The sequence below is a fragment of the Alternaria conjuncta genome (genome assembly GCF_024043145.1).
Source record: "Alternaria conjuncta strain BMP 0040 chromosome Unknown scaffold_5, whole genome shotgun sequence".
Classification (NCBI taxonomy): Eukaryota; Fungi; Ascomycota; class Dothideomycetes; order Pleosporales; family Pleosporaceae; genus Alternaria; species Alternaria conjuncta.
This window is the reverse complement of record NW_026250094.1, coordinates 1137865-1150722: the sequence shown is the minus strand read 5'-3', so window position 1 is coordinate 1150722 and position 12858 is coordinate 1137865. Positions and strand designations below refer to the sequence as shown.

The following is a 12858-nucleotide window of genomic DNA, read 5'->3' as shown; positions in this document are numbered from 1 at the left end:
TCAAGCGGAAAAATACGTCGAAATCTGACAGGCGCCTTACATGGCTGCGTCAGGCGCCCCTTGGGTACAGACTGGCTAAAAGCGCCACAGTTCTACCGAACGAGGCGGAGCTTAGTCAAGATTGTTGGTGGAGGAACGTCGATATTCTTAGTGACACGGTCGCACTAGAAGATTGCGCCATTGGTCGTTCAAACGCTAAGTTTCGACCAACGGCAATACAGATGTGCGTGTAATTGTGGAAGAAACACAACGCGCCAGTCACGTTGTGGCCTCGTTGCATTAGCTTTGCCGTCTTGGGCGGCTATGCTTTGGTGTGCAGGGATTGGTTAGCCCGACGCGAGTTTGAGAAAAAGATGCCCGCATCGTTGCGCAATATCTTGTGTATCCTGCTGTGCAGCTTTGAGTGCGTTGGAGAAATGACTTACCACGAAGAGAAATGTTTTGCTAGTATCACAATCGCGAGATACTTCGTCCAGGTCAGAATCGGTCGCGGAGCAAGCGCAGCAAAGGTGTAGCTCTAGATTGATTGTGGCACCAAACAAGTTGGCCTTCGTGGATCTAGCTCAGCGTTTCATGTAAATGACTTGAAGAGTGGGAAACCGAACAGGATAGTTTTGGGGGACAATTTAGGTCGTGAATAGGTAGAAGAATTGTACGCTATCCCAGACGCCCCGAGCATCTCCGGTCTTTGGAAGTGATGGGATTCTAGTATAGACCTCGGGGCTTGAGGTTCACAAGTCCACATCGTCCCATACTGGTCATTCAGTCCCTTCAGTAAGAGCCACACCGGTGACAGCGAACTATCACTGTTTGGTAGCAATACCAGCGGAATCAGCGTGATCAGTCTTATCTGAGCGCATGAGATAGGCCATTACCCCCCAGATGCCTCTCATCGCCTCAGTACGGTCATCAACGTTGAACAGATCGAACCATCTTGTTCTTTGCAGTTTTGGGGAAAACCAGTCGGAGTCTGTTGGCGCTTCTTTGGGCAGTCTACCTTCGGTGATGTACTCAAGATAAGCCGGATGTATGCGTAGCTTTAACAGGCTGATGTGGTGGTTCAATGACGATACCATGAAGACCTAGATTGTCGGATCAGCGGAATGAGCTTCCTAGAGCTGTAGCACGAAGCCCTACATCGTCCCACTCAACACTCTTGTCTTTGCCGATGGCCTTGTAGGTCACTTTTGGATCCCACAGTGGGTTTCCAGGTCGCAACGTTTTCCAAATCTCTGCTGGTGACGGCCTGCGGCGAGCCTTGGATCCGTCACGATTCCTGTCGGTGGGTTTTGCTTCAGGTTTGGACGCTGCATCTTTGGACAGTATTTCGATCGCCCCAGTTGTTTCGCCAACCTCGCCCCCGGGTCCTCCACCCCACCGCTCCTTTGTTGTCCACCATCTATCCTCGCCACCTCTTCGTTCAGCTTTCCCCTCTCTAGCTCTCTCTTGTGCCAGCAAAAGCAGCCCACCTAACTCGCGCACAGCATCAAGATTAGATTGCTTCTTCAGGTTTCCTGTCAGTCCAAAGCCAACGTCTGCCCTGCATTGTATCCCCAATACCGGACCTTCCATATAGCCATGCCTGGCCTTAGCCCTATCCTGAGGTGCTTGCCAAGCGACAGAGCTCATGCGAACAGGAAATCTAATGTGCTCAATTGTGAGGACGGGAGGACGGCGGTGTGGTGAGAGTGTCACACCAAAAGCCCATGCAATCGGCTCTATGAAAGCACGCACACAATCAATGCGGTACTGATCAGGCATCTCGGCACCACTCCCGATACGATAGCCTCGGTAAGACCCGTTTGAGAGATCAACTACCTTGTTCTGAGACTCCATATTCACGGCCCAAGGGGCCTTGGGTGGTGCAGCCCGAGCTGGTAGTATGCGGTTGGGAGTATTTGACGGCACACGTGCACTCACTGGTGCGGCGCTGGAGCCATTGGCGCCTTGGACCTCGGCTGGTCGATGTCCACTTTCAGCATCTTCAACCTTGGCCTTCTTGCGAGGTTCCTCTTCTTCAGGCGTGCGAGACCCTGGCCTCGCTGTGGATATTCGATTCGAATCAGTTTCACGTTTGGCGTCCTGACTTTGGGCATCTGTGGACTTTTGCGGGGAGCTTGAAACCACGGCCTCTCCGCTAGCACTGCCAGCTTCTTGCACTGGCGGGAGATATTCGTCTAGTGAGGTATCCCAGTAATAAGCCAAGTTGTCAAGACCTTCCCAGAACTTTCGGAAATGCGCTAGTCGAAGCTGTGGTTGATCTCCAACACTCTTGCGCGTGAGTGTTGAGTAAGCATCAGCGTTCTTGAAGAACAGTTCTCTCGCTCGGACATAGAACTCTCTCTGATCTGGTACTCTTCTGCCATTGCTCAAGAGTGTGGCCGGGGTATCAGAACTGGTTGCGGCGTCGTTCTCTCCCGGTGATTCTAACCAAGAGGTTGGGGGCAGGGACGACTCTGCGTTGTTTGGCAAGGATGACAATAATGTTTCCAAGTCACATTGGGGCTGAAACGTGACATTCAACTGGGCCAAGGTCTCTTCACTCACATCAGACGGCTTCTTGAGTCGCAAAAAGTGCTCTGATATCCTTGCTCCTGGTTGGGTCCAGGTGGCTGGCAACGTGTTTATTGACGGCTCGGGCGGCTCAAGGGAAGGAAACTTGACGGGTGTCGGTTTCGAGGGTGGCGACCTCTGTTTCTGCGTATCATGCTGCCCCGCAAGTAGGTTGCCTATGAACAAGTTGTCCTATATCAGCAACAATATTGCACGTGCGCCGCACGTCTCAGACGAAACATGTGTGGAATATATACCCACTTGACTGACAGAAGCATGCCAAGTAGCTACCACAACAAGCAGCTGAATCCGAGAAGAAAGAAAACATGTATGCGGATTTGGAAGGCCATTTCAGATGCCATCGTAAACCAAGCTTCGAGATGATGTGATTGGAGTAGACTCCCGAGGTCCACTTCGAGCGGGCAGACAAGACCTCTGCGCGAGACGAAGAGACGCCGGCAATGAACCAAGAACAAACCAATAAGAAGAATACTCACCGCTGAAGCTGAACATTATCACAGGGTCGTGGTACGAGGACCGTGATGCTTAGGGGCGTGGTGGAATCGGCGATGGATGTCGAAGTCGAGCGAGGGCCGCGGATCTTCAAACCGGACGTGCGCACCCAACGCAACAACGTCTCCACACCCACCAGCGACTCTCTGCTAGAGCTTTGCGCGAGCATGCGATATTGATGCATTATATCAATCTTCAGGAAAACCAGACATGAGTATTGTGACGGTTCTTCTCCGCAAGCCACGCGCGGCGTAGCCACCTAAACTCTAAGAGCACGTTCATGCATTACCCCGAAGGCGACTGTCAAGTGGTGCCACTGGGGCCAAATGAATCATGGGATGACAAGGCAGACCAGGAAGATGCTTCTCAGCGATTTGGAAGGTGCGAGAGGTCGAACAGAAGTATTTTCCATCTTCGAGTTGCTTTTCGTGTTCAGTCACGTGCTGAGGACGCCCTGCTTGCCAGGTGCGCAACACCAGCACCAGCCTCCAACACTCCACTCCATCCAACCCCATCGCGCATCGTCACATATGTCATCGCGTCCGCGAGAATGGCTACCAGAGTGCTTTGTCGGGCGGCACGGCAGTCGGCTGAGACGGCCAGGCCGGTGCCGCTCAAGTGTGCGAGGCTCAGCGCGCTTCATGTGCATTGTTCGAAGCGCGATGTGAAGCCGCCCGCGTTTCAGACGGATACAAGCGCACCATACTGTGCCAACGGTTGACTACCACCCGGCCGTTCTTCGAACGCCTACTAACACCTCTCTTCGTTAACCATTCATTCAGCATCACGTAGCGGTAAACTCCAATTTCCCAGTTTAATATGCACAAAGCGTCCGCGGCGCCTTGTATCCTTTCTCTTCGTCTCTCTTTCTGAGCCCTTGTCGGCGTTTCTTTCCATGAGCTACTGCTCGCATGGCCACCCCTCAAGAGTCCATTACGACGGTAAACGGGAGACGATGCACTCGTTCTCGGGCCCGAACGGCCCTTACAACCTCGACGACTCCAGCAACATCCGCAGCCGCCGCCCCTCCCCAAGTCACTTCGTCCACGACCGTTGAGGCGGCACCCAAGATAGAGACCAGCACCAGCCAAGCACCTCCTCCGCCACCTCCTCCCTCTTCGACGGCACCGGCACCAGCGCCGACTACGTCTGCCCAACAGACAGCACAGCCGCCCCCCGCAGTGCCTACAACATCTACGACGGAAGCAGCAGCAACGTCCGCGATAGGTACGAGTAGCCCGGCCCCTTCATCTTCGGAGCGGGTGACACCGCTGGCTCTCCCATCGTCAGCCCGTGCAACGGCAGCGGCTCAGAAGCAGCCAGAAACTCAAGCGGCACCGGAAGTGTCTTCTCCGGCCGCTGCTGTTCCTCTGGCTGTGTCTTCGCAAGCTGCTGCGGCTTCACAGGTTGCTGTGGCGGTGTCTTCGGCTCCGCCTCCGCCTCCAAGTCCCATACCAACAACTTCTGACACAGAACAAACAGCTGTTCCAACGTCACTCGTTGCATCTTCGCGCGCACCGGCTCGCTTCACAGCTCCGGCGATATCCGAAGGTGCCACATCGGACGCGAGCCCTCCGCTGGCGATAGAAACCGACACGAATGCACAACCGTCTGTGACAGAAGCGCCGGCTATCGCAGAACCACAACCCACTACTTCGCTAGTAGATTCTACACCGACCGGAGGATCGGCTGGCATAATTGCACCGGAACAAGGAAACTCTGGCGACAACAGCCCGTTGACCTTTGCGAACGGTGGAAACATAGGAGGCATAATCGGGGGTGTCTTTGGCGGCGTAGCTGGACTGGCCTTGATTAGCGTATTGCTCTTCGTGTGCTTGCGAAAACGGAAGTCCCGGCCCGTGCGATGGAACGAGAAGCAAGAGTCAGGCCCGAGTTTCCTGGCCAGGTTAAAGACGATACCCAGCGGGGTGGGCGCATTCGTTGCCAGGATTAAAGGAAGCCAATCCGGCCCGATCAGCAATCCCTACCAACGCCATGCTGCGCAAGCCAGCGTTGGTTCGGTATATTCGAGGGACTCCAATGGCAGAGGTCGATCAACCAGCGAGCCGCAAGGATTCTTCGGTGTCAAGCGCGCAGGTTCCAGTAACAGCATGTCAAGCAAGAAGAGCGAGAGGAATCTGCTCCGGAAGAAGCCGAGCAGCATCTCATCAAATTACCGATTTCCAGGAATCGTCGAAGACACAGGTTCACCAAATCCCTTCGCCGACCCAAAAAGCACGCTGTTGGTACTCAACCCGGATCCTCGAAGCGCGCCTGTCACACCGCAGGTCCCTGTTGCTGCTGCCGACACGGAACCCAGAGATCCTTTCGCATCGATCCAGGATCCACCTGGAGCTGCACCGGCTTGGGCTCAAGTACCGACTCATCATCATACACGTACTATAAGTTCAGTATCGGCCCTGAGCTCACATCCCGTGTCCTCATTCTATACGACCGACAACCCGTTCCGAGATCCACCTTATGCACCGCCTGCCCCCAGCCAGGCTGTTCTCCCAAGCCATACCCGCCGTTCATCAATGGCGTTACCAGGCTTCAACGCGTTATCGACCGTGGATGCAACCTCCACGTTCGCCTCTCGCGACTCTGATATGTTCTTCGGAGAACCAGGACCGAGCAGGCCCGCCACCAACTTCTTCACCCCAATGCCAACTGGTCGTACGGTCCGACAATCGGATCCTTTCGACCTCGACCGACCCGAAGTCCTTGGCTTTACAAGCGTCTTCAACATCAACAGAAAAGAAGTGGCCGGAAACATCACGCGACAACCTACACGAAGTAAACGAACAAGTAGCGTCGGCAATTGGGGCAACGCGGCGCCAGACGCCAACAACTATGGACTGTTTCCCAGAGACAGCACAAAGCAGCCACCATGGGGACCGAACGGCAGGAGATGACGACGGCCACACGACGATACAATGTCGCAATGGAGGAACCTTTTCGCGCACAGGACGCGTAAAGACATAATGAGCAACAACACGGACGGCGTCCCACGATCTTTTCTCTCGATGGCAGGAAGTATTCCGCGGGCTCCATCACATCTTTTTTACCCACACACACGCCTTTCCTCCCACTTTCAACATGCACTGAGCGAGCCATTTTCTGTAACATATATCCCCCACTACAGATTTTCTTGTAGCTGTCGTAGCGTAGCATAGCGTAAAATATACCCCTCAATGAATACCATTACGTATACCGGTATCGATTGTTCCGAGGAAAGGCTGTTCCAAGTAGAGGAGATGATTAGTGATTGGCGCATTGATTGTAATGTAAATTGATGTACGATGTCGTACGATGGCGGAGACGGGTGGCGGTTGCCAAGGTGGGTTCGTCGCATCAGCCTGAGGCAAGGGCGTAGGACGCTAGGTATAAGGTTTGACTTGTGAGTGACAGAAGTCTACTCGGATGCGGGAAATATTTTGGCCGCGAATGCGAGCGGTTCGGATTATATCGTTCAAGTCTTGAGTGGTATGGAAGGCATGTTGACATGAGAGACGGGGATGGGTAGTCGCTCTTTCTTGATGTGGCTGACCCCGCTTAGGCAGCCATCAGCGCCTTCCTCTCCTTCCTTTCAACAACAACACACCTCTTCCAGACTACAACACGCCGTTCCGTAACAAAATACCTACCTTCGACTAATGTAGCCGAATTCTGGCCTCAGTGTTATCTCGAAATCGATCGTCACTTCCCGCAAGCCATCACTATGCTATGCGATGCTTGCCTAGACATCTTCCGAGGTTCATTTCCTCTAGGATATACTGAGCATCATGGCTCCGCTCAGAGCTTGCAGCGCTCCGTTCTCGAGAAATGTGAACTCTGTCGCATTTTCTGGGATGAGATTCCGAGCATGTCAGCATTAGGTTACGAGGACGTTCAGGTTTCAACGAAGTACAGATTGAGTGCTTACAGAGATACAAGCGCCAAATTACTGGAATTTAGAGCTACTTCACATCCTTACACTCAAGACTGGAACATCTTCTGCGAGCCCACAAACGGTAGGCTCATCTCGTCATGGTCGAGCAGTACATGCTGACATTTGAAACGGGGGACGGCAAAAGTTCTGACAATGAGAAACCATACGACTGTTTAGACTGGAACGCCAGTATGACGTGTGCAAAAACTTGGTTAGCCGGGTGCATAGAAAACCACAGCGAATGTCCAGCATCTCGCTCGAACGGGCACACAAGCAGCGAAACATCACACTCTGTAGTCGAGCCTGCTCCATATCGCCCAACACGTCTCCTCGAACTCGGCTCCCCAGAAGCCGGCAAAGTACGCCTTCGGCTGTCCTCCGAGCTGGACAGCACTGCTTCACAATATGCAACACTTAGCCATTGCTGGGGGAAATCCAAAACACTTAGGTTGACATCGGAATCATTCGAACGCTTCAGGGATGGCATGTCAGTCACTGACTTGGCAAAGACATTTCAGCATGCTATATCCACTGCGCAATCTCTTGGCATGAAGCTGTTATGGATAGACTCGTTCTGCATCTTCCAAGACTCCAAAGAAGATTGGGCACAAGAAGCTGGTCTCATGAGTCAAGTGTATCGCAACAGCTTCCTCAACATCACTGCCAGTATAGCCGTCGATAGCGATGCCGGCTTTTTCCGTGAAAGAGCTTCGACTATTAAACCTTACGTCGTTCAGACTACGTGGACCGATCATCCGAATGGCACTTACCATGTTTACAACAAAGCCTATTGGTTTGAGAATTTTGAGCGTATGCCTTTAAATTCACGCGCATGGGTCTTTCAAGAAATAGTATTGGCTCCCAGAATCCTACATTTCTGCGGTACCCAGATGTTCTGGGAGTGTCACGGCTTGAAAGCCTGTGAGACATGGCCAACGGGGCTGCCAAGTCGCATGGAGATACAGCATTCGCTGAAATCCACAAGATATCCTGCAGGTATCGAGATCTTTGGCTCAAAGTACACTGATGGCAAGGAGCTTACACATATATCTACGGATAAGAACGCTACGCTTAACATGACTTCATTCCGGAGCCTGTGGAGAAAGATTACAGCGGAGTATAGTCAATGCAACCTGACTTTCGGCAGCGACAAGTTGATTGCACTGTCGGGAATCGCAAAGCATATGGAGCAGCTTCTCGACATAGAGTACTGTGCAGGCCTTTGGGGACATGACATTGTTCAAGGATTGGCTTGGTATGCTCCTAAGAAGAGTGAAAGGGATTACATATTCCAAATGGAGGCAGATCCTATTCACTACCGTGCACCTTCATGGTCATGGGCATGCACAGATCTTCACATATGGTGGTATGGGTACTTCCAGGCGGAAGGCCAATGCTTGGTCGACGTCATCCGTTGGGAAGTTCAGTCTGCGACAGGAGACCGAACAGGTGCCGTCACCGGCGCTACTATGCAGCTATGCGGTTATCTGACAACGATGGAGCTTCACCCAACTTTCGGAATCGACAAAAACTTCGACATTCACTGTGACGGAAAATGGAATAGCATGAGTAGTCATGACTTTTACTTTGATCGCCGGCCGCCCTTGTTCCAGTTGCATTGCATGCCGCTCTTCATCGACGATCTCGGCTACTTGTGTGCTCTTTTACTTGTACCTACGCGAGACACATGCGGCAAGTTTCGAAGGGTGGGTATGTTTCGCACGCTATTTCGTGAGAAGGAACCTGTCGACTGGAATCAGCTTGATAGCTTCAAGAATGAGTCATGGTTGGAGTACGGATCGGTCGATGAGAAGGGGAAATACACGGTTACGATCATATAGATACGACCTCAGTTCTGCGATATGAGACTGCCGACGACATGGCCTCTTTCATTCTCCGCTATGAACTTTTCATCACCTCCTCGAGGCTACATACATAGCGTTGGGTGGAGAAACACTTTGCAAAGATCCATGATAGAAATACAGGAAATAAAGCAGGTCCTATACAACTGTAGCTCGGCGGATCACATCACATCAACTTCGTTTTAGTTTCGTCATCAACATCGCAAAAGACGTACGCATGACTCTGCGTGACCGCCCACACCTAGCAGGTCGCTTCCACCCAACGAGACCAAGGCATGAAGGAGGTAGTGAAGTAGTAGCACCGCGACTCTCTTTCAAAATCATGTAGCTTGATCACGCTCAACCCTTACCATCGGCCGTTTTGTCGTTCTTCTTGGTGTCTTCTTCGCCCACTTTCGACCTCGCGGAACATCTTGGGGTGTTTGGATTGTTTTGGAACATATCACGGGGATATATGGGAGGAGGAAGAGAGGCAAAGACATGTAAGATCCCGTTGTGCATTTTTATCGCGAGAAAGAAGCCAGGCGGAGACATCCGGGCGAAGACCAGACTTTTTGGTCGCACAATGCGACAGTTGTAGATAGGAAGCAAGAACTCGACAGGAGGAGGGAGGTTTAAGTACCCCAGACCGCCGGATGCGTCACATGTCGACAGTGGACTCGCCGCCCGAGTTCATCTTTTCATTTTGCTTAACTTTTGGTCGTAAGTCGTTGATAGTATCGTTTTGGTCGCCCCATCGAAGCCTGTCGTCGTGATATCCAAGCTGAACAGTTGATTTTGGACGAGTGGGCCCGCTACATCGGAATGTATATACTCATGTTTTATAGAACCAGGAGGAGGAGGCCGACAGACATGCAGTGACGTTGAATGGTTTTGGAGAACACTGCTCTTCGATAGCGAAGTAAAGGAAATGGAGATAAAGCCGCCAAAGGCTGGCTTTGTACGCAGCACTCGAGGCCCACAGCCATCAAAATGATGCTGCATGAGTTTCTATCGGTCACATTCAACCGCACAGATATCCAAGTGTGCAAATTTTGTACTACCGATGTGAATGCCAAGTTTTCGTTTCTGGCGACGCGGAGGAGCCATGCAAAGCGTAGATTGTTGTTTTGAGACATGCCGCCTTTATCTCGATCTTTTGCAATGGATCGAGTCGCCGAATCATGGATGTAGTTGTTCGCATTTTCGAGTTTTGGTGCAACTGAGTGTGGTAGTCGGAAGAAGAGAGAAAAGACAGAATGCACAGCACTTGTTTTGTAGCACTGCAGAGAGTTTACAAAGCCCATTTATTTTTCAGATCGTAAATTTCTGGTCTTGCCAGGCAGATACCATGATAATGTCCATTGTTCCTTTTCTGGTCGAGATGTTTGACTTCATACCGATCTTTTTGAGAAGAGCGACGCAGAAGCATGCATGAGCTGGTCCTTGATTTTCTTTTGTTGAATGACGAGAACGGAATTGATACAAGAAAGAAGAGGTAGAAACAGCCGCAAGAAGCGCCTTATACTCCAAGCTAAGGTGATCTCGCGACTGAGTGCTCCAAAACACATGAAAAGTAGTTCAGAACTTTGGAATAGACAGGTGGAGAGAATGTCGCTACGCTGGGTGGTTTTGAACACATGCGACCGAAGATTCCGCTTTTGACGAAACGGCCTCGCACAAACACATAAATAGAATAATTGAATGTTTAGTATGCAAAGCAGCGCGGTGGTGTTGAAGGAAAGAAGCAACTGGGTAGACTCAATTGCGGTTTAAATATCGTACTAGCGGCTGCGCACTCTCGAGAAGCACATGACGACATTTTGGATGACTTTGGAGCTCCTTCGGTCTTCATGACGTCACTGGGAGGTACATATTGGTCTCGAATACGACAGGTTGGTAAAGTTTTGGAAAGAAGCACGGGAAAAGGGATTCTACTCCGTCGCTACTGTTTTTGATGCAAGTTTGAATCACTTTCGATTGGAGAAAAGAGTGTAAGAGGAAGAGCCTTTCGTAGCCTTTGGATCTTTCGATCGCCGCAAGCGCACAGCATGCCCAGGTTGAAAACCCTTTTCTTAAACACGCGGCGACGGACATGTACCATAGTCCAGAAGATTTCTGATATCAACGTAATGGTTTCAATACCATGTTTTTGACACTCATTTTAGCCAGAAGAGAAAGCGGACATGTGTCTGTTTACTCAACATGTGGCTAATGCTGTAAATTTTGGAACAGAGAAAAGAGAACATGGGGATCCTTTCTCTTGGTTTTTTAGTGTGCACGACTGAAGAGTTAGTGATGAGGAAGGAGAGAGAAGCATTCCTATGAGAAGCTTTTATACGTCTTTGCCTAGCGGCGCTCTCTCCACTCGCGGAAGCCATGGGCGTTGTTTGGGTACATTCCCAGGAAGTATATCCCGTGCTTCAGTCGACTCTCACAACATCATGAAATATAGGGTGGTTTTGGACAGGCGGCCATTGATAGGTAGTTGGGTATTTTAGATTCGCGCAGACAGTGGAACATAACCGTGCCGTCCACGGGTGGTATGTTTTGGGGAGAAAACACATATCCTTATCGTCGGTGTTTTTGGGTGCAGGCGAAAAGGCCATCACGTTGTAATATATGCCATTTTGGAGAAAATCGTGTAGAAAGTTGATGCAGAAGTCAAGAGGCCGGCGCTCGCGTTGCTTCTATACCTCTCTCCGCCAAGAGACCAAAGAGAGCACGTGTCTTGCCATCAGTTCATGCCATGTTCAAACTAAAGAGAATGATCAATCGCGACCATCACGAGGCATGCAGGGTGAAGAACGAAGTATTCCAAGTTGTTGCATCTTGCAGTCATTAACATTATTCTATGTTGTTTCTATTCGTCTTGATAGAACTCCATGAGGATATCATCTTCATCATCTGCACCTCATTCCCATCTATGCGATACCGAAGACCTTGGTAGGTGTGATGGTGAAGTTAAGAGGGTAAGTGACAAACTGGTTGTACCTAGCCTCGTGGGTGCCAGAGAAGTTGTACGCAGGACTATAACGTCGTCAGTCTACATGCTCTCACGTTCCAAGGTTCCCAAAAAAAAGAAGACTTACCGGTCACCATAAGCCGCATACTCAAAGCTAACCTCAATCTCCTTGGGTCCAAGACCCTGACCATCGTGCACCCTCTCGGAGAGCCTAGCCGCAACACCGTTGTTGACACCCTCAAGCAGCTGGCAGTTCTCGTACGCAGAAGGAATCATGAAACTCTGGTCGTAACCCTGCTCGTAGCCGTGGCAGTACGCCTTGACGCCCGCGGGACCTTCCGGCACGCTCGGCACGGTGATGTTGAAGTTGTAGTAGCAGCCCTGGCGGGAGCAGCCGGCCTCCCAGTTCTCGACTTGCCAGGTCCAGCCTTCTGGGATGGCGATTTGGCGGGCGACGGGGCCGGCCATGGCGGTTGAGGCGAGGAGGGCGAGGGCGGTGAAGGATACCATGGTTGCGGTTTGTGTGGGTTGGTTTGGTTGGTTGGTATTAGGTATAAAGGTGTGAGGCGTGAGTGTGTGAGGTTGTGAGTACAGCAAGATGAACGACGCGACGAAGACCTAATATACAATCCCCAATCTTCGCAACACGAGCCCCCAACCCACGGCCAAAGGCATAGTCGTGCCGATTAATCAATCGCCAATACGGCTATTAGCCGTGCGGACGGAGAAAGTTTACTCGTTCGGGCATTTAGACGTCACTTTGCGCCGAGATCGCCAGCCGAGGATGCCCGTTACAGCATGACGCACTAACGCGAAGACAAGGCTGTCCCCGTCCACTAACCACAACGCGCGCATCACGGTCCACCCGTGGCCTATATTTGGCGTCAACGTCTTATGCCCTTCTCCCACGATGCGAACAGTGTGCTCCTTCACCGTCTTCTAGGGCGAGATGGACGGACGATAAGATATTGGGTGCAGGCCATGCCCTCGGATTGTGAGCTGATTAGGTGAGTGCCACCACCGCTATGTAGTTAGTCTACCAGTTTTGCCAGCAT

At 51.4% G+C, this 12858-nt stretch overlaps 3 protein-coding genes across 3 annotated transcripts; 1 reads left to right on the top strand and 2 right to left on the bottom strand.

The window, feature by feature from the left end:
- Positions 1–803: 803 nt before the first annotated feature.
- On the bottom strand, positions 804–2831 carry J4E85_004027 (uncharacterized protein; the record flags this gene model as incomplete). The annotated part of the gene is made up of 3 exons (XM_051468289.1): positions 804–1082; positions 1138–2691; positions 2811–2831. 3 exons carry the CDS (start codon positions 2829–2831, stop codon positions 804–806), a joined length of 1854 nt encoding a protein of 617 aa, XP_051327881.1.
- Positions 2832–3977: 1146 nt separating this feature from the next.
- J4E85_004026 (uncharacterized protein) lies at positions 3978–5981 on the top strand (the record flags this gene model as incomplete). The annotated part of the gene is made up of 2 exons (XM_051468288.1): positions 3978–4293; positions 4549–5981. 2 exons carry the CDS (start codon positions 3978–3980, stop codon positions 5979–5981), a joined length of 1749 nt encoding a protein of 582 aa, XP_051327880.1.
- Positions 5982–11762: 5781 nt separating this feature from the next.
- On the bottom strand, positions 11763–12313 carry J4E85_004025 (uncharacterized protein; the record flags this gene model as incomplete). The annotated part of the gene is made up of 2 exons (XM_051468287.1): positions 11763–11868; positions 11931–12313. 2 exons carry the CDS (start codon positions 12311–12313, stop codon positions 11763–11765), a joined length of 489 nt encoding a protein of 162 aa, XP_051327879.1.
- Positions 12314–12858: the final 545 nt, after the last annotated feature.